This window comes from Dendroctonus ponderosae, unplaced genomic scaffold (assembly GCF_020466585.1).
Source record: "Dendroctonus ponderosae isolate FM_Combo_2020 unplaced genomic scaffold, Dpon_F_20191213v2 Dpon_F_20191213_5, whole genome shotgun sequence".
Taxonomy (NCBI): domain Eukaryota; kingdom Metazoa; phylum Arthropoda; class Insecta; order Coleoptera; family Curculionidae; genus Dendroctonus; species Dendroctonus ponderosae.
The window spans coordinates 8,756,735-8,778,466 of record NW_026018715.1 but is presented as its reverse complement, the minus strand read 5'-3'; the positions used below and the strand labels follow the sequence as shown (position 1 = coordinate 8,778,466).

General features: G+C 34.6%; 1 protein-coding gene and 1 long non-coding RNA gene across 4 annotated transcripts in view; one reads left to right on the top strand and one right to left on the bottom strand.

Moving 5' to 3' along the window:
- Positions 1–2,449: 2,449 nt before the first annotated feature.
- Positions 2,450–5,764, top strand: LOC125504479. Its single transcript, XR_007281519.1, has 4 exons — positions 2,450–2,568; positions 3,450–3,556; positions 5,212–5,274; positions 5,331–5,764. It is a non-coding gene; the product is annotated as an uncharacterized LOC125504479 (long non-coding RNA).
- Positions 5,762–21,732, bottom strand: part of LOC109533613 (sodium-coupled monocarboxylate transporter 1) — a 38,441-nt gene continuing 22,470 nt past the window's right edge. For 2 of the 3 annotated variants that reach the window (XM_019898973.2, XM_019898971.2), the window contains exons 2-9: positions 20,104–20,361; positions 18,664–18,986; positions 17,627–17,781; positions 14,991–15,131; positions 14,147–14,365; positions 11,357–11,630; positions 7,602–7,852; positions 5,762–6,912 (exon numbers count right to left, since the gene is read on the bottom strand). In XM_019898973.2, coding sequence (XP_019754532.1) covers positions 6,519–6,912; positions 7,602–7,852; positions 11,357–11,630; positions 14,147–14,365; positions 14,991–15,131; positions 17,627–17,781; positions 18,664–18,986; positions 20,104–20,311 — 1,965 coding nt within the window. In that variant the 5' untranslated portion in view covers positions 20,312–20,361 and the 3' untranslated portion in view covers positions 5,762–6,518. Of the gene's footprint in view, positions 6,913–7,601; positions 7,853–11,356; positions 11,631–14,146; positions 14,366–14,990; positions 15,132–17,626; positions 17,782–18,663; positions 18,987–20,103; positions 20,362–21,125; positions 21,313–21,732 lie in introns of those variants that run through there. The other variant, XM_019898972.2, reaches the window with a different exon arrangement.

The following is a 21,732-nucleotide window of genomic DNA, read 5'->3' as shown; positions in this document are numbered from 1 at the left end:
AAATATTTATTTTCTGATATTATTTGACTTTTGAGACTGTTTTAGAATATAAGAAGCATTTATTCTCCAAATTTTTTTCTGGTTGCTTCCGGATATGCTCAAGAGCTTAATTACATTCAGACCATTTTCGCATTTGTAATTTGTAAACCTTCGTAAGCTGTAATGTACTAGTAAACATAGGACTAGAATATGATTTTTTCATCGTCACAACATGCTGCTCTAGATAGATCTTTTACACTCCTTTTACGAATTATAGCAAAAATGAACAAAACGTTCAAGTGTTTTTTCTATATCTCTTGTGTGTTGGACTGGTGCTTTTGTAACCGTCCATTCGTATTTTCGACGTATTTCGAAAACGGCCTTAGCTCGAAACTCGAAAAAATCCCCGAGAAACCTTGAAAGGATTAATAACGACTAGGAAAAATACTGTGAATAATGATCTGAAATATTTCTGTCGATAATCTCAAATAACCATTGAGGGTGAAAATTTTTGTTCTTCCTTGGCGTTTATGATGTTTTGAACAAAAATGCTGTTTTATTCTTGTAGTTGTGTATTAAACAAAATGTGCTGTTTCATACATTTCCCAAGATTTATTAGAATTTTCAGATATTTTTCTATAACCGAGCCTTTTTTCATCCTCACGTTTCTCTAAATGTACTTTTTAATTTTCCAAATAAAAAGATTTTGAATAAAAGCATGCTTTAGTGTATTTTAGATTAAATTTTATGATCAAGAGTCATATACATACTCGCTTTCGTGTTGTTTTTATGATACAGCTGATTTCTGGGCAAAACATAGAAATCCTAAATATAAGTGGCAGACAACCTATTAATTAAGGAATTAATAGATTAATTTTTATTAGGGTTAATTCGCTAATTATTAGCCTTTGAAGATACTTCCAATGGCACACGAAAGTTTTCCGCAAGAAGTTCACTTCTTTTCAGATTGGTTCGTAATATCCTGTATATCTCTGTATACAACAATAAAAATGAGGCAAAGAATAATAAACTGAAAAGTCAAACATCTTTTACAGTTTCTATATAGCCCGATAGTCAATAAGTGCGGGACATTTTTTGAATCAACTTTCAGTTTTTTTTGCATTTTTCACTGTTTCTGTTGCAACCTGACTACAACAAACGTAAGCTTTGAGTTTTTCTGCAAACGCCTGATATTCGATATGTCTTAATGCACTACAGTATGCAAAACAATGCGGAATTGGAGCGTTAAATTCAATTAGCATCAACTTTTCCAGAAAAATACCCAGCTTTCAAGCGACAAACAAAAGCAAAACTGCCACTAATATTTGACAATTTTAGCCGCAATTTTTCACAATCGAAATTGTATTTATTTAGATATATCGTTGTTGATATTGCATTGTTGTGTCAGGTCGTGTTGCGCCACGATTTTACGTATCGTGACCCAAATACGTGATAGCCAAACAAGTGCTGCACTTTGTTCTCATTTTTCCTCTTATTATTTTTGCTATTTAGATCTGATTCAATGGAGATTTGCATGAAATTACTTCAATGGGTGGCGGCTTCTACGCCCTTTATGTGCAGTGTTGCACCAGTTGGCGACAACTCAATCAATAATTATTTAAGAGTTAAACATTGAGTATTTTCCGATTGTAAAAGAAGATAGTGTTGCTAAATAATTATCGAAATTATTTATTTAATGAATTCGGTCGAGCTCTCGGAGTCAATTCAAAACTTGCAGTTTGCAAAAGAGAATTAAGTGCAATTTTCTGAAAAAGTTTTAAATGAACACTTTCCACGTCTATGCCTTCTGGACAACGCCCATCAAATGATTGAAAGAAGCCGCAAATTTTCTCATAATGACTGTTTCATAGGCTTGATCGAATGGTGCTTTACGCTTATTGAAACTTTTAAATAAACCGTGAGAAGGCCAGTGGATGTTGTATTGAGTAATTAATCTAGGTATTGGCATATCGCCCATTTGAGCCCATTATGGCTGAGATACTAGCCCATGACATGGGACATATTGTTAATGAAACTAGAAATGGCTAATAATGCCTTTCTAAAGGTTTATTAAAAATTATCCAGTCATTTTGTGCGTTAACTGGCTTTGACTGACAAGCAACTTGTTTTTATTGCACTGCATTTTTTTCTTTAGGGATATTGCTGATCTTTAACCGTAAAAGTGCGGGGAATTAAAAAGTTTATTCACTGGGCGCTGCTCCAGATAAGGTAGGTATTTGCTTGCGACATCGAGTGCCAACCTATTCTTCGAACCTTGTCACGAAGATCATAAACATTGTTAACGACAGAGTAAACTTTGACATTATGAAATTAATTTAATAATAAAATTGCATTGCTTAATCTATCTATAGTAATTGGCTTGAAACATTTCTCCTAGATATGCGTCAGATGTTTCTGATGCTATTTAAGCCAGAAAAATATACACTAAGTGTAGCTTGAGAACCCTCATTGGGCTCCAGGTTGAACACATTTAACATTTAAAGAAAGCTCATAGGCTTAGAGCTGAATGCCCAATCAATAGGCCCGTGTAAAATAATGAAAGGACAAACCTAAAGGAAGGTAAAAAAGGTATTTATAAAATCCTGCCGGTCATTTCCATTCAATATCATGATAAATCAATTAAGCGAAGGCCTTTGTTTGGAATTTTTGCTAATTTTGTATAATGCAAATATGTATCTGTAAAATTAATTAGATAATTAAAAATTCCCGTTTTGCCCTTGAGGCTGGACATTTTTCTTTGTGTCTTAATTAAAAACGAAACCAAAAAAGTCCCATAGGTTACTAGCCAATATCCCACTCGTTCTGCATAATTTCTACAAGCGCTTAACATTTCGTTAAGTAAAGCTCCACATCAAAGTTCAGTAAGCTTGAGATAGTTATTATTACTGACTGGAATTTATTGCTATCTACCCGTAAACACCTACCATCGATAAGACATATTAATTCAAATGGTCGTAAAATTATAGGGTGTATTTGTGTATTAGTTTATGGCGAAATTAACCAATGGCTTATGGTTCGAAAAATGCAGCAATGCACTGGGTGCGTCCAGAAACACCAGGATATTTATATGCATTTATCAATCTGTAATTCATCAGACTGAAATAAAAGTAAATATGTCAGTACTACCTGGTAACATTTGAATACTTGAAGTACTTAACTTATTGGCATTTAGCTCATCCAACTGAACTCGTACCTTATATTGTAGTTATTCCGATTATGTCACGCTCAACTTCTTTACGGATCTGGTCTTACGCAACAAGTATAATATAAATTTGATAAATATTCGCTTCATATTCAGGAACTAGTTTCATTGTATTCATAAAAGCCTATTAAACTTTGTAGGACTATTATTAATTATTGCAAGGCTAAATCTAACAGTACCTCATCTGTGTGCCTTTATTGTAAAGAGTATGTACATAATTTTAAATATTAATCTCAATGTCTAACAGCAAAAAATTAACTTGATCATATGGTACTTATGGATTGCTGGAGAGAAGGTGCGATGTAATGCCAAAAGTCGCTTTAACTGTCTCTGATAAGTAGCGGAAGTAAAATGGTAAGGAATATTTTTTAAATTCTTTTATTTGCCTTCTTTAGTTTTGTTAATATAGTTTCGAAAAATGTGCTAATATTTTGAAACTCTCATCTGCTCAACTAGTAGATGTAGTTGCTTTTCTCGTACATCCTACACTCATTTTTTATTAATTAAATTGTTTATAAATTGGTCTAGGAATATGCATCTTACAACAACCGAACGTACATCCTGTCATTTTTATACCATGTTTGACATGATACTGTGGATGGTGTAAAAATAAGAAGTAATTTTTGTAAAGCAAAACACTCAATTTGTGCAAGCCAGATTTACATGAGAAGAACTAGAGAGTACGTGAAAAAATTGTCTTTGAAAGTAGCAAATGCATACTAAATTTGAGATCTAAATAAGCAAAACTATACATTAAAAGCGTTCCTATTTTATAGACTAAATCTGTATATAAACTTAATTTATAAAAACTGGACTAATGGAACAAGTGTTTTGCATGTGAAAATATTTTTTTTTTAAACAAACTCAAACACTTCAAATACTTCCAGATTGAAAGCGTAGATTTATCAGTGGGAAACCAAATAATTTAAAATCAAAGTTTTCGGAACAAAAAATAATTATTAATAATTGTAACCCTGAAACACTCACTTAAATTGTAAGTTATTTTTTAGTCAGCGTTCGTCAACACTTTATTTACTAACATACAAAAATACTAAGCAACAAAATTAATCAAATAAACAAAAAAAGCCAACAAAATACGAGTAAACTATTAGATTGACATTCACTGGAGGATTTTACGCATGCTAGAACACTACTGGATTGGAATGAACCTTTATCAAAATTGAAAATTATAGTAGAAAAATAAACTCTGAAAAACAGGAAATTTGTACAAGGATGGGAAATTGTTTAAAAATATTATAGAATTCTGAATAATCTTTAAACTATATTAGAGAAAATTGTTGAAATCTGTGAAGCTTAATTGGCAAAGCACTACTGTCAAAGTAAAAATCTCTTAAAAAGCATATGCCAGAATTAGGCAAAAAAGTTTAAGAATTTTTTTTATTTCTAAGCCACTGGTCATAGCACATAATTCTGTTTGAAATAAAGCTTTGCTGCAAGAATCTGCAGGGTATTTTTACTTAAAATTATCATTTATTGAATTATACAAATATTATTTATGGAGTGTTTACTTTGATCCCATTTTCTGTTAAAAAGTAATTTAATCCTGCTTTTAAGGCTCCTTTCACTAGCTCTACCATCCCACAAATGATGGTTTCATATCATGTAAATTTTAACTCAGTTTGCAACATTATAAATGTAAAATTTAGCTTTTTAAATGATTTGGCCATAATTTTCTCAATTTTGCGAGGACTCAAAAATTGATCGAACGGTTTTCTAAACATTTCGAGGTATGGAAAATAGCACTTATCTGGAACACATGGTTTTTAGAGATCTGCCTTTTGAAAAAGTACATGTTTTTAATTAATTTTACTCATTGTTCGATATTTTCTCTAGTAGTCAGTAACCTTACATATCAACTTTTGCTAAAACGCCGTTTTTTATAAGAAAAATAACACTCATCAATACTCAAATAATAATTTTTGGGAAAACTTATGAACTCTGATTAAAATTTTTAATTTCACTTAAGTGTCCTTCTTTCGAATTTCCAGCTCAAGTTGCTTATTTAAATACTACATTTAACAATATATGGATCAAATATTATTGCATATCAGGTAGGTATTATATAAAATGTTCATCAATTTCTTGATCTCCAGATTCGACATTCCAGGACGGACTGTTCCTCATGATTTAACACACACTAATTACCTATTGCTCCATGAGTATCAACCTTGATTGAGAGGCGCTCCTTCAATATGATTAGGTGGAGTTCCTATTGTTTACGCTTTATCGATTTGAAGCGTTGAAAAATTTTATTATGTGATGAATTCATTGCTGGTGTCCACGCACATTTCTTTGCACGGTTTGTTTATTGAATTTAAAAATAGGCGATTGTTTACTTTCAATGGCAACTGAATATTTAACACATTCTTTCGAAGGATTCTTATTAGCATAATCTGCATAACTGATGGTAGATCGTGAAATAACACAGCTATTTATATTTTTAGTAGCAGTACTTTTCACCAACACTTGCAAACGCATCAATTGACTTGTTAAACTATTGAAAAACTGGAAATAGAAGTAATGGAAATAAAACGGCTGTTGAAAAAAATATATGTATTAAGTATATTACTTTCCTGAAGACAATGTGTATGAAATTAATGGACCTACAACGGCTAAACACTATAATTTCAATACAAAAGAATTTTCTTCCCCATCTTCTATGTTGTATCAGTAAGTGGCGTACACGAATTTTACAAAGGACGGCCAATTTAGGAGAGCAAACCACAAGTGCTTTCAGCCACTTGAACCGATAATTAAACATTGCTAAAATGCATTGAAAACCACAACACCTCATGTATTTGCTCCCTTGTACTAAGAGAACTGTAAACGGAAGGCAATTTATATCATTTAACTACCATTTCCTATAAAACTAATACTAACAAAAAGCGAAAAGCTTATCAGTTCGCAATATATGAGCTTATTGTACACTAGCCCACATTCCCCTAAACTAGCGGTGTGTCGATTTAAAAATAATACCTGCAGTAAGTAAACAATAAAAATAAATAAAGTGACATACAAATACTTAGTGACTATGAGCTGCTATAAATAGTTTAAAAATATTTAAGAACTAAATAAGTAACAAAGTACATAGAGGGCAGAGAACAATGAAAATTCTAACTAATAATCCTGTAGGTCTTTTATTTAGTATATGTAATACAGCTAGAGATCACAGACTTGTTAAGGCACCTAGCGTGTCTGCAAAAGTGATTGCATGAAAAGCCGGTACCATTTTGTCAATTCTTTTATCAAGAACGACAAAATTAGCTTTTCAGAATCACCATCCCTCTAGCCGAAATCATAACTTAGTTTTGTAAGTACCATTAACTTCTTCCATTGGCATATCAGGCGAATATCCCGCATTAACAGTTCCACTTTTAACATTGTCCTCGTCTTGCTTCGTACTATTGGCCAATTGCGAACTATTGGAACTTGTGGCTAAATTGGCGGCAGTGGATCCACTTCGCTTCATTTTCCTCGTGGAGTCCTCACGTTTGCTCACATATTGACGCTTCTTGCCAGGGAAATAGTCTGCCATCTTCCGGGCCCAAGGGTGAATCAGTTCTTCGTCATATAGATCGCTCTCGCTGGCCGTAAAGTAGGACACCGTCCATCCAACCAAGACGGTAATGATGCATCCAAGGAAGGAGTAGTACATGTAGGTTATTGAGTATAGAGCTGTTAGAGGGTCTCTGTAAAAGAGGGTAGCATTGGTAGCGAAACATTGGGTCTGGATGCGCTCCTACTTTTTGAGTCCAAATATTGCAAACTGTTCCTCCTAATGCACGCTTGTAAATTCCTTGAATGTAATGACATTATTTGTGTTAAAGAAAAAGTTTTTCCGTGATTGGGGGCATGTTGACCATTACGAGTTGAAAACATTGGAGCCACGATTAATTTGGGGAATAAAGTGAAAAGAGCTATAAACTGTTAACATTTGTGTAAAAGAAGGGCAAAGAAAAAGCTAAATGGGTCAGCGATTATCTCAGCCTAATAAGAAGTATGAAGAAAAATGAGAAACCAACACATGGATATGGTTATTTATGGCCGGCTGGCCTTTTGGCTGCGCGAAAATAAATTAATTTCATTTTTCCCCAGAGAAAAAGTAAAAAAGATAAGGGCTCTAATTAATTTAGTTTCGTTTTATGCCGAATAATTTATGATACTTTAGGTGGCGAAACGTCGGCAATAATTCTTTTTTTTATTTGCAAAGACACATTTAATTATTACATTTAGAAAAGTTCATTCACGTTAGGCTTGAGATGAGCTTTGGCAAAAAAGCCTCAAAAGGTTCGCCCGAGAAAAGCCAAGGAAAATAGCGACATTTTCAGAAAGCGGCTTTCTGGTCACCTTCATCTATTAAACATATTTTAATACTTACAGTTTTTCAGCTCTGGTTGTGTTCAAAGGAGCAAGTGGATCGTTGTAGATGGTAAAAGGTGATGGTGTCGTAGTGGGTGTCCAAGAAAGTGCCCGATGTTCTACTTTCAAAATATGATCGTTGAATGACGAGTTTGAACATCCATCAATATTCAACGGCAGGCTCTTTGCTGGAGGTTTGTCGACAGTTAGACCTCCGAATGTGATCCAGAGGATGATAATGTGTCCCATTATTACTCCAGCAGAAGCTCCCTGGAAAAAAATATTTGCACTTATTTGACGTCAACAACTGTAATGGAAACAATAGTTCTGTATTGAAATATCAGGTCAAGCAAATATGTACATTGGATAATGGAGCAGCGAGCACTGAAGATATTGATTGCTTTAATGGAGAGTGGATGATTTCGACATTTGAAAGCATAGTGAATCTAGTCGACACCCGAATGATCATCGCTGAATGGAAAAACTATTCTCAAAAATCAAAAGCACGATTTTATGACTTGTGTTAAAATCCTGTAAACCTGCGCGTCTCTGGATGGAAATCGTCTAAAAATCAACGAAAGCTAGAGAGTTTTTTGAGCGTGCAAGCCACCGTGGGAAATACATTACGTGTAATATTTTGAGTCACTTGCTTCCTCATGCTTACACTAAATTGAAGCCTGATAATGCAGTTGATACATATTAGAAGATGAAGTTAAACGATTTCGGAGAGTATTGAAGCTGTCCGTGCATTAAAGGTTTGATAATTTCACCAAAAAATAGGTTCCTACGGACAGTGGAAGAATATAAAAGAACATCCTTTGCTTAAAGTATATTGACTCAAATGGATCAGATTCATAAATATGTAATATGCATAATTGCATAAAATAAAGCAGGAGCAAACACAATTTCTAAAATGTTTTACTCCGTACTGCGTTTCCAGATAAGAACAACCGTTTAGGTCACAAAATAAATATGTTTAAGTGCACTAGAGCCAGACTTAAAAAATAATCAAGCGAGAACTTGACTACGAAACGCTAATGGTTATTTACCCTGCTGCTTTACATATGCTGGTTCTGTGGAATGATGTTAATTAAAAGCCTAGAAACTAAACAACTAGCCGACTATTTTCTGACGAAATTAAATAGATTGCGGAGCGCCAAATCCAGACTTTCGCCCTGATTAAAAAACGTGATGTTTGCTATGCTAATTTCGCGGAAAACATATCCAAAGTTTTAATACAATTAATTTACATATTAATTAAATTTGTCCAAGTGCCAGTCACGTAAGCATTACATCAATTAGATTAAATGCCCTTTATTAGCGTTTTTATGGAAATGTGCCGCAATGCGTTAGAAAAAATTATATACCTTCAGTCTAGTTGGGCAGGTGGTGCGGCATTACCTAAACATAGAACACTGCAATGGCATGTGTTGCAAAGTGGAAAGTTTAGTAGAATAAGTTTCAATCTGATTAGGGAGATACAAAACTGAATCCGGACTACGAAGAGCCCCTTAGCTGACCAGTTTATTGCCTACGGCCAGTTTTCTACATACAAGTTTCCGATTGCCAACAACCGCCGGACTCTGCAAAACTCTTCATTCCAAGTTTGCGAGGACTGTCTGGAATGAATTTTACAACAGCACTTAAACTGGAATATTTCCAACATACAACGGAATTTTTTGGATTTGCAAACTAACAGATAAACCACATTTCAGCTGCAAAGCTAGATAAGACAACATTATTGTGAATTGTTTTCTTTTTGATCATCTGCAATCGGAGCAGGCTAGAAATTGTTAGCATCAACATATTATTGGAATTTTAAACGTAAAACCACATTTACCGTGATGTAGAATATTCTCTAGTAGTCACCACTGCCCAGTGAATTATTGAAAAAACTACCTCAATCTTTTCATAGAGGAACTGAGACTTCTGAGATTTTGATACATGGAATCGATACTGGGTGTTAAGCAAATGGTGATTTTCTGTCTCTCACGATTTCTGTTCAATGACATATTATACAGAAAAATTAATTTTTCCCTACAACCAATTTTAGTTGGCTTCAATTCATGTCTAGTGCTTTCCAGTTTTTCTCCAGTAGTCGACCATTTTCATTTCTTGCTTGCAACTCTAGTCTTTTTTCGCAGTTCAACTATAAACCTGCATATGTTTGCTTATCGAACCCATAGTTGTGTACCAACAAAAACTCAGTTCAAAAATAAACATTTGGTAAAATTGTGTTTGCTTAAAAGTTATAAATACCCGCTGCTAATGCTTCCGTTGTTGTATGATGAGCAGTTAAAACAGAAATAAAGAAGCAGTCGCATTTGCGAAAATGATAAATGAGTTATTGATTTTGCTTATAACCAGAGCATTGCAAGTGACAAATCCTATAACGCCTGTTCACTGAAAAAGCGACACAACTGTTTAAACCTTCTGCTCTAACAATAAAATCAGACAGCAGTGCACACATGCGGGAATATTTAAGTTTATTTAACTGAAAATCCGCTTGATCTACAAATACCGTAATACTGAAGTTCCTGTGAAACGAGAGGAATTTTATCGATGCCGGGAACATTTTCCAAGGATGGAGATCAAGCTGCTGGAAACATTTGATGAAAAATCAGCACAGAACTTTCATACAGTTTTTGGCTAGTGGGATTATGCGTCTTAGATCTAGTGGAAATCAGCACGTGCAATAGATGAAGGAAGTATATCACCTCCATTCAAGGCTCTACATATTCAGGCTTGAAGGGATTAAATTGCGGAATAGAATAGAACAATTCGCCATTTATATCTAGCAGCAAACCAGTTCCACGATTGATTAAATCCGAATTAGATTGATTGCCCTTTGAAACGCGCGAATCATTTATGCAATTAGGAAGTTAAGATTAATCAGACCAAGAAATTTGACTATGTATATTCAAGCTGGTGCGCCGGTTGTTGCCTCGGGCAACTTTGGGGACACATAATTTACAGGGTTATGCTTTAATCATTAACACTGTGCCGATGTGAGTAGGCTGCTCATCAGGTATGGAGTTACGTAACTCTCTAAGCTCGGTGCTAGTTTCCTTTTCAAATCGTATTTGCTATTCAAATTCAAATGTTTTATTGTCGGGAGATTTAGGAATTGAAAAGCTGCCTGTAGCAATTTCACCCTTTTGGATAAGCGAGCAAATATGTGCCAAATTGCTTCAAGACAAAGTGGGGAATCCTGTTTGGGCGGAAAAGTGTTAAGCATTATTAGTTTGTGTTATATTTCCGAAAAATTATAATTCAGTGCGCATTTTGCACTTTGAAATATAAAAATCCAAGATCTCTAAATGAATAAAGCAAACTAACTGAAAGTTTTTGCTCGAAATCTGAGCACCGATAAGACGTTTTCCTGTTTTCTCATTTTTCCAAGTTGATGCGAAAATCCTCTAAGTAGCTTACAAGCTTTGAGCTACCGCTGCGGGCAACATCTTCAGTCGATGTATGCATTACAGATTGATGCCCTTGTTTAGCCTAAATCACTCAGTTATTCACTTACATTTTCTTAATACTTTTAAAGAAGTCAGGTTCAACAACACGTTTTTTTCCGGTAAATTGGTGATTATAAAGGGCTGCTCTTTATTTTTTTGTTTACTGTATTAACGCTGCAAACAAAGAAATTTGCAGGAATAATTGTTCGTCGTTTTCCCTCAACCAAACGTTTCTCTTATACCAACTCGATCATTTTGCGTCACTGAACAGAACAAGTTCCATTTTGATTTAAAATAAAAAGAGTAAACATACCTTCCAATTGGCCACTGGGATAACTAAGGCCATAATGAAGACACCAAGTAGAGGTCCAGACGTGGCCGAAGTTACCAACATAGAAGATTCGATCACACCTTCCAGCAGGCCGATTCCAAAGGAAATGCCCATGATAATCAAGGCAAAAACTACTCCAATGAATTTGATGCTCCATAATTGCCTGGAATCGTTCATCCCTTTCAGGCAGGGTAGAGGACGGACGAAGTCCTCAAATGCCACTGTTGCCAAAGAGTTCAAATTTGATACATTTAAACTAAAAAAATAAAACAAAGGGTTAGATTTATTTGGAAATCAGATTGAGTTCTGTTGAAATTGAATCGATAAAGTTTCGTAGTGGAGTTTTGTTTGCAGTGATCAACTGAAGAAAGTATTGTAGGCCAGAACAGTAAAACTATACAATAACAGTATTTGCCTCAATTAAACTAAGAAAATTTAAAGGCGGATATGAGATGAACAAGGCTAATGGCTAAATGCCAGCAATAGAAGGAGTAAGCATGAAATTTCGTTTGCTTTGCTAATTTGCTTTTGCTAATGCTTTTGCTTTTTATAATTCACGCATTTATGGGTTTGCGCGCACATTCCTTCCCAGCAAAGAAATTATTTTTTTAATTTCGAGCTGTTAATAATATACGCAAACTGTAATTATAGACAGAATTAGTCACGGTTGCCTAAAATCAATGCACTTCATTGCTTAGTGTTGCTGTTCTCCATCATTGTAACTGAACATTTGCATAGATTGGAATTTTTTTATCGTATTAAAGCAAAACAAAAATTCATCAATATTCGGAAACGTTTGCAAATCAAGCTGTTATTTCTAAATAAAATCGAAAGTGATTTGAGTGAAAGCTTCGCGACACTAAAAGCAATTTTCTGTCAAGCGTGAACGAAACCTAAAAATGGAACTCGGTTCTAGTTCCAAGGCTGGAAATAAAAAATGATCTTTAGGGACGGCAGAACCTAAATCACTAATAGGTCTCCTCGGAATTATATAACACCTTTCGCATTGGTATCGAGTGAGGCCATTTTAACTATTGGCAATTTATTCATCTAATTTATGGCAAAAGAGTGGCGTTCGAGGTGATTTACTAAGCCATATTTTAAAGTGGCAAAAAACTTTCAAAATTGGTTTAGAAGAAGGCAACACTTTCTGAAATAAAAAAAAACAACATAAACTATATGTGAGGCATTATTAATCATTTCTAGCCGGGAAAGGAAAAGTGTTCTATACTTTCTAGACCATAGAAGGCACTTTTCCAATTCTTGCTCGGGAAATTTATAGTTGGATTCAGAACAAAAAGAATCGGTTGGAGTTTTCTAGACTTTATCCATTATGTGCCAAAAATGTATTGATAAGATATGAGCGATTAATCCGCTCGCTTATTTTGATTAATGAAAACTGGATCGCGGCAGTTCCAACTATTTGTGGGAGATAAAAATAAGAATTTAACTTAAAGTAATAGTTGTTTTCCCATTCGGGACAAATCGATAGTAAATTCTAACTACTGTCTACACTCAAAAGGTCATAAAGAAACGTTTGACGAGACTAACAACAAAACATACTCATACATACATAATACATGATCTATGTTGCTCAAAACATACAGGGATAAAATCGTCTGGGCAAGCAACTATGAATTTATATATTTACATAATACAATTTGTGTAAGATTAAGAGCGGTTTGCAATTTTTTAATCCACTTTATCCAGCCATAAACCGTGGGTTTGCGACAAAAATACTAGTCATACTGCAGTAAGCGATTTTTTTAATTGTTTACACAGGATGTTTTAAACCGCCATTGCTCATCGCATAAAAAATCACATTTTACTAGGAAAATTGTTATTAGGATACATTTACATTTAATGTTTTCAATCCAAAGTTGAATGCTTAAGTACTCTTGTAAAAATATCTTCTTGTTAGAAGTTTGATCAACTGATTATGGAAATGGAATAAATCGGTTTATTTGCTGACTTGAAGGAGGATTCTTATTACATAAAATCATGAAAATTCGTTATCAACTTCGAAAGCTATACTATACAGAGTTTAATGTGCACTATACAATGCAGTGTTTAAAAGATAAGGATTTAAAAGAAATAAACACATTTCATCGTCCATTGAGTGCCTAAAACGACCCTCTGTTGAATCAGTTGAATTTTGTACCGCGCTTGTATTCGGAAATGCCCTTAAAGGTTTTATTCTCATTTTTTCATCACCCTGGAATCATCGCCTCGTTTAGAACCCGAAAAGCTTCTAAAATCATAACTTGAATAAAATGTGTTTAAACTTCTACCTCCAGAAGAGATATTCTTCGTTTGTTCGTCGCATTAGACTGGCGAAGATCGCTTGATAAAAGCAATGCCTTAAAAATTGCAAGCATATTTTTCAAAGAGGTAAATGTTTGGCTTTCTTAAGGCCATATAAACGATTTTCCCCTTATTCAAAAATCAATTTTGCAAATGTTTTCAGGCAAAATCAAATTCGTTTAGGGTGTTCATTTGCAGCAGAAACGACATTTCTTCTTTCTCGCTTGAAGCTCTCAGATACCCATTGCATTACGATAAAATTGGCAATAAGTTTTCGTATTTGTACGCAAATAATTTATAGGCCTTCCGGGGTAGGAAATGATGCCATGCAAATATAAATCTGAAAAATTATCACCATTAGCCCTTCTACATGCATTTCATTTTATTTCTTAAGCCTGCCATATCCTTAAATTTGCCTTTGCATTATCAACAAAGCAAAACTAATGAAAACGAATGCCGTGGACTTACCTGAGAGCACCGTTGAAGAGACTGGCCATAAATAAGCCCAAGATCCCTGGCAGATAGCTAAATCGGTCCTCGACGAAAAATGGCAAAATTTCGTCATATTTCTTGATGTATCCTGATGTTAAAGGATCGCAGCTGGAGTAGACGGCATATACGACCATTCCCACTACCCACGATAAACTGAATAATACTGTTATTACGGGAATGTTGTACATCAGAGTTCTAAAATGGAAAGAAAAACATCACTTTTTTCATAAGGCTCAACTTCCGCCTAAACTGCTTCTCTGCCTACCGTGTAATTTAACAACCCCACTTTTATGTTATTCATCTCCAAGCCCATATATAACTCTATATATGTTGTTCTCAGTGAAATAAAACAATTACAATATAAAATGTTTTGCGAAAAACACAAAGTTCTTAATAAACAACAAACGGAGGGACAAAATTTTAATATTGACTAAACCAGGGCTGGGGAAAAGTTCGTTTATTCAAATGCTTTTTTCAAAATTTCCGATCTCAACGATTTTTGTCGATCCGTGATCAATTGCTGATCGACACTCTGAATGCGAAACAAGCTGTTAAACTGTGTCTTTGAAAAACCACCGCACCGACAACGTTTTCGGCTTTCGCTCTGAAAGGGTCCATGGAAAAATTGGATTATTTTCCGGCTTCCATTTACATAAACCGACGCAAATTGGGAAAAGGGTTAAACTTCGAACGGTAAAAATAGCTGACGATAAAATTATGCAAATCAAAGATCAGTTTTGACCTCACTGTTATCAACGTGGGAGTTGTTCATTGCAGGTTTTCCACTTTTATTATTGATTGTAGTGAAGGCATTTCTTACCGCGTAACTTTTTTCTGCGAGTCCATGCTGCAATATCTCTGAACGAAATTCTGCTGGCATCCAAAAATTGAAAGTGACATGAAAAGTTGCCCGATTAAGGCAGATGTCGTAGTCACTCGGACTGTTGGATCCAAATCCCAGCTGAAACCAATAATTAATGTTTAATTAGTGTTGCAAATATTCAGACATTTCCGCTAGTGTTACGAGCTGTTAAATCCAATTGCAAATATGGTGCACGATCTGGCTCTTCCAAAGTTATGAACTTCGAAAGTTATTGGTTAATATCAACAAAACCAATAAATTACGCCGATCTAGCAAGCAGGAATTTCCCTAAATAATTTGCATGCTATTTTGGTAGATATGTTCCGAGATGGCTGCGCTCAGACGAGCAGTTTTGATGCAAAGTTGCAATTTCTGGAATTTCACCATTGCGTATCATTACCGGATAAATGGGTCCAACAATGTTGATATTTTTAAGGTATCCAGTCAACACTCTCCATCTATTAGCCAACCAAGAATTTTTCTTCACTTCTGATTTTAAAACATGTAAATTTCCTCGACTTCTGTCTGTTTCTGTTTCGGTAAACTTGTGATGATTATTTGCCTCAACGTAAATCAGACTTTGGAAAATTTAACAGTCTAATGAGACAAACTTTGAGACATGTTGCCTTTTAAATAGAAAATTGAATAGAAATTTTTTTATGCATATTAATGAACTTTTCTACAGTTGGGCGATTTCTTAATAAGCAAACTCAGAAAATCCAACACATCCATTGTTCCAAATGGCCGTTCAAATGATAAAGTCGCCACTAAAATAGAAGTCAATTTACAAAAATACCAACTTCCATCATTTGTGTGCGGATTGATTGGTTGGCCTAGATTAGATCTACCATTAAAAAGTTAAATTGCGTACATCCATAGGGGAAAATGATGAAAGGGGCAACGAATTGAAGTTAGATTACTTGCATGAAATGCAAATAACATTTAAACGGCTCGTATTGTTTGGGCTACTCGCACTACACTTGAACTTTAATTTAACATTTCGTGGATTTTTGGAAACATTTGAACCACAGGACTATAATTCACTCTGCAGCTGTTTCTAAAGGTTCCAATATCGTTTCCGTACCTAATGCATCAGCTAAAGTTTGTGTATTCAATCAATAAATTTTAATAACTACCTCTTAAGCTAGCTAAATTCAAAAAAGCACGTTTCTTAACTAATTGAATTCCGATCAAATTTCGGCTTAACTCAAAGCGGACTGAGAGGCAAAACATTTTTAAAGCCAATAAGCTAAATTCAATTAATAATATCCATATCCATGCTGGACTGATTTCACTTCAGGTTTCGAAAGCAACAACATACGCAAATTTGTATGTAAGTCTGTAATTCTTTGGAGCAATTCCAAATCCGCACGGAATTAATAAATTGCTGGCTTGCTATTAGTGGACTTTGGACTATTCATTAGAAAAATAATCAAAAAGCGAGTTGTTGAGTAGTAGTTTAATAAACGGATGGTACTCAAAGGGTTCTTAGTTATTTGATTCGTAAACAGATGCAATCATTGTTTTTTTTGTCGAAGCACGCAAACGAAGAATTACTCTTAACAAGAGATAGAAATAAAAACGAAATGAAAATTTATCTTTGAAAATTAAGGAATAAAAATCACAGAGCATGCACTAAGTGATAGAACAGTTCGAACCAATGCCATTATGAACGTTTGCTCCTCAAATGAATGAAAGTATTGTTTATAGTTCTACTTGTATATCCATTATTTGATCGTATTTTCTTATTGATACTGCGTTTATAATTATTTATGCCTAACTGAATTTCTCTATTATGGGTCATTTGACGCTTTTACAAAAGTTATCTTATTCTGTCCGCATTTCAGTGCGCCCACTATGAAAACCCTCTTTCAGTTTCGATTTCACATCCCTTGCCTTTTGAAAAATAATGGCACTATGCTTAATAAACGCTCTTCGTAAATCATATTAAAGCTCAACTAAGGGTGTAGAGGATGCATAGAAGTTTTACGGAGTTTTGCAGGCAAATATTGCACCTCATTAATGCCAGCCCTTAGTTTAGTTTTGAACTCAAATTAAAAAAGTATTTGTCAGAAATGGTAGGAGATATCGAGTAAAAATATATAAAACTTTTAGGCATATTTTAACTTCTTTAAGAGAGCAACGTCCAGGTTGTTATAATTAAGGCCCAGCCTTAAAACTTCCGCAAAAACTCGCATTTTTTCCCACGAAAACAGCCTTTCGGTCCAAAACAATTCATTGCTTTCGCTTTTCTAATTTCCGCTTCAAGATGTAATCTCTATGTGCTCTTGCTGCTTCAGACTGGACGGGGATAATTTTTTGATCCTTATCACTGACAACATCGGTTGATTAATGGCATTTAAAAAATGATTGCTATTTATATTGAGCGAGAAAAGTTTGCTGTCGGATGGCCCGAACAGTGTAATCTCGTCGAAGCTGCTTAAAGTTTGATGGATGTTTGGAACTAAATTTGTTATGAGATGTGTAGGGTTTTGTAACTGCAGGGACTGGAGAACCTTCTTTTAACTATCTATGTTTTAATGAAATTGAATAAATCACGAGCATTGCAATATTCGGGTGATAAATGTACTTACTTGAAAAAGTCCAAACGTCCATCTTTTTTGCTGATATTAAAAACGTCTACAAATCCGCCAGCTTCCACACATCCCTGGATAATGATGGCCACACTAATCGCTATCATGGTTAGTCCTTGCATAACGTCGGCAAGAATTGCGGCTTTTAATCCTCCCTACAACGATAAAGTTGCTGGTAAATAATTCCAGCTTGTTTAGTCTGGATTGTTTGATATAGCCAGACTTTAGCCCTAGGTTATTAAATAATGCGGTGCATCAGAGTCTGTGGCTTGTGCATGGAGAAATTTGCTAGGGACATCCTAAATGCGCGAACAGGATAGGAATTTTGCATAATTATTGGTCCTTGGGCAAAGTATGTGGTCGAGGAATAATTTCGCTTTAAATGCAAGCATTAGTCAAGTTCGGTTTGGGGAAGCACGTGAGAATCGCAGATAAAACCACTGAATTGTTTTCGCGTGATAGCGCTGTGATCACAGTCAATTTAACTTTGATTGTTTGGTAAATGGAAGATGTTTAAAAATGCCCTGAAACAGAGGTTGCCTTACTAACTAGTCTCGATCACGAAAGACCCTCAAAAGTAAAGGAAGCAGTTTCTGGGTTTACATGTTCGTAGCTGAACAAGTCTGGGAATGTGAAGGTTTCACTTGGGGATTTATGCGAAGTTTCTCCTAAACTAAAGTGATGAAATAATGCTTTGATTCCGGTCACTGCTGCTCTTTTTTCTCGCTTTGATTTGTATTGTTGATGGCTTCCGAGTGAAATGTGAAGTTTTCGATTTTTCTTTAATAGAAAGGGCTCACTCACTGGTGAAATATTGCGCCGCAAACCTTTCAATAAAAACGCGTCAATCTGACTGCCTGTGCATGTCTTCGAGCGAAATGTCACCTCTGTACTCGATATTGAAATTCTTCGTTGCGTTCAATAGTCTTTTTGGTATCGCATTCGGCGAGCTTGTTTTGCATGAAAACTTTGACTGCAAATCCGACTTTATTGCCGGATATCGTCATTTTGAAAATTGTCCGCACAACTTGACTTACCAGAATATTAAATATGATGCTCACTCCCGATATTCCAACTATCGAAGCCCAATAGGGTATTCCGATAACAGTGTTCAAAGCCACACATGGCGTGTAGACAGTTACGCCTTGGTTGAGAAGCTGTCGAACCACGTAGGTTCCTGATGCCAAACACCGAACCAGTCTTGACTTGAATCTCATATCCAAATACTGGTAGACTGAAGTGATACCCAAACTGAAGTACACAGGAACAAACACAAAACATACTATGGGATAAGCCAGAACCATTCCATAGAGCGTTTCCCACATCGCACTGCCTCTGTAAAAGAGCTCAGATGGATAACCTGAAAATTAAAAACAAAACGATATTAAATTGACTGTCAACACTTTATTCTTATAAAGCATCTTAAACAAAATTCTATCAAATGAAAGCTAGACTACAAGCTTTGGGTTTCTTTCGAATTTCAATTTTCTTTTTTATGGTCAATTTTCAGATCATAATCTTCAATTCCATAATCCCATGTGCGTTGGTAAATCCAAAGCCCAAATAAAAGTCTTAGTCAACCCAAACGGTCATAACACAGATATAAAAGGGCAATATATTTCTAAAGCGCAGACAATAATGCGGTAATAAAGACTTTAAGGTTTGTAAACAGACCTAACCATTGTTTACTAGCGTCTAGTTTAATATTAAATTGCCCATTTCTATTCTTATGGTCGTTGGTGAGCTTGAATGGTATATATTTGAGCAGTTTCGGTTTAATTAGATTCTCTGTTGGTGCTTGGGCTCACAAAAAGCTGCTTTAGATTTTCATGCACTTTTTAAAGGGAAACCCTTGACTAAACTCCAGTTTCTGAGTACCGATTTTGGAAAATTAGTGGTGAAATATAAAATTTACTTTATTATACTCTTATACGATCTGGATCGTTTAAATAAATCCGCAATATCAACCTGAGTTCATATTTCCTAATCTGCGTTTCGCCAACAACATAAACAAAACTTCTGGATCAAAAATAGACTGTGTCCTTCCATGCGGTTATTTATAAAAACACTCAGGAATTAATTCTTCGAATACTTCCATATTTACGGCACGTGATTTGTCTGTTTGTTATCGAATTAGATGGTATTTTTGGGGAAAATTTCTAACACAAAATTTTCGTTCTATTTACCTTATTTACCAACAGATTTTGGGAAAATTTAGTCAAGTATCTAATAAATATGGTTCGGTTTGGAAAATTGCACATGATTTGCTGATAAAAACATAAAAGAAAGCATCGGCACGTTCCAACATTAAAAATAATCGATTTTTATTCCCTTCCTTGCAATTTTATTTTTCCAGTTTGTCTGCCTTGGCTAATTCGGCCTAATTAATTTGTCTAGATTGAAATCGCTATTATAATGCAGCTCATTTTTCCGTTAAGGCCCTAATAAGTAGTAATTTGTGGTAAAATTTTACTTACCCAGGAAAGATCGCACTCCTAATGTTCCTCTGGCTATACTCAGCATCATGGCTGCAGTAGAGACTTTTCCAGCTGCAAACACATAATCGGCTTTCGTTTTCTCTTTGGGTCCAAAGAATCGAGAATATACGGCTACAAAGGTACTTGCAAGCACAAATATCACAAAAACCAAGTAATCCCATATCATAGAACTCGTGTCTTTAGACATCTTGGCAAATTTCGGTGGATTTCTTGTGTAAGTCCGTTATCACTGCTTTTCTGAAACAATACCAAAAATTTCGTATTTATACACAATAATTCCTCAAGCTGGGTTCAAATTCGGCTTTTTAAACAAGTATTTCTACTTCAGTCCCTTTATTACAATTTACCATCAAATATTGGAATTTAATGTTATAATTTTCAATGAAATTCTAAGTGGTTTAGCCAGTCTATGAATAGAATTTCTATTAAAGATCAACAACTGATCTAAATTATAATTACAGATCAAGAACAGTCATTGAAAATGTCGAAAAAATAACAAAGTTTCTAGAAGTACTTCCTCACAACTTTATAAAAGTAATAACAACACAATAAATAATTGCTGAAAAAACCATTTAAGTTGCTTCCCGCTTTGGGTCGTATCGTCAGCATTTTAAAAAAGTTTCATAAAGAAATGGAATATCTTATAAATAGATCTTAGTCAGGTTTCTAGCACACATAAATTATCATTGTGTTTCTTTTCGAAAAAAACATAGTTCCTTAATAATTTGTTCGGGGTTGAAAAATGATTTTAAAAAATATTCACTTTTTTGATTATATTAGAAATATATTCTGCTCTAGGATTAAATACTTTTGTAAAAAGATTTAAAATTTCTAGAAACTCTTTTTTGGGATTAAAAATGTTTTTCTAAATTTCGCAAAAAATTTATTTTGCTGTTTAGCGCTGGAAAATTAATCTAAATTCACTAAAGTAGCACACACAATAACTACGGTTCGATGAACAACTTTTTAGCTAAGCGGAATAATTTAGATATATTGCCTACCTGATATCTAAAGTCTACTAGAACATAAGTAAAGTAAATTTCACTTCCGAATATATTTAAATATAATTTTGTGGCTCAGGGATTTCAACAGGCAAGCTTTCTTATCTCGATACAAATATGCATTTTAAGCGTATAAGAATTAATGAAACAATTTGTTCAAACAACAGCGCGACCATCCACTGAATCAGGAGAACTTAACGTGAAATGGATTAGTTCAATAGAAAATTAAAAGCTATTTTCGTTATTTGCTTTCTGTTGACGCACTATCAAGATTTAATTACTATTTACTATATGTTCATGGCCAGCACACTATTTTCCACGTTCTTTCATACTGCTCCAGCCGCTTATCTTCTTGTGTTCTTCTTAAATTTACATTGGCTTAGACTATTGATTACATTTACAACTTTAGCTAAATTCATCAGATTATTATTGCACTGCTTCAAACTGCATATCAGACGACCCTGTATTTAATAACATTTATTTAGATATTTACATTCATCACGTGCAGATCTCATGTAGATTTGCAATTTTGAAAATGAAGCACGTAAAGGATGAGGTGTGTAATAGCTGATTAGTATATGCACGTTTTCTAGTGTAAGCATACGAG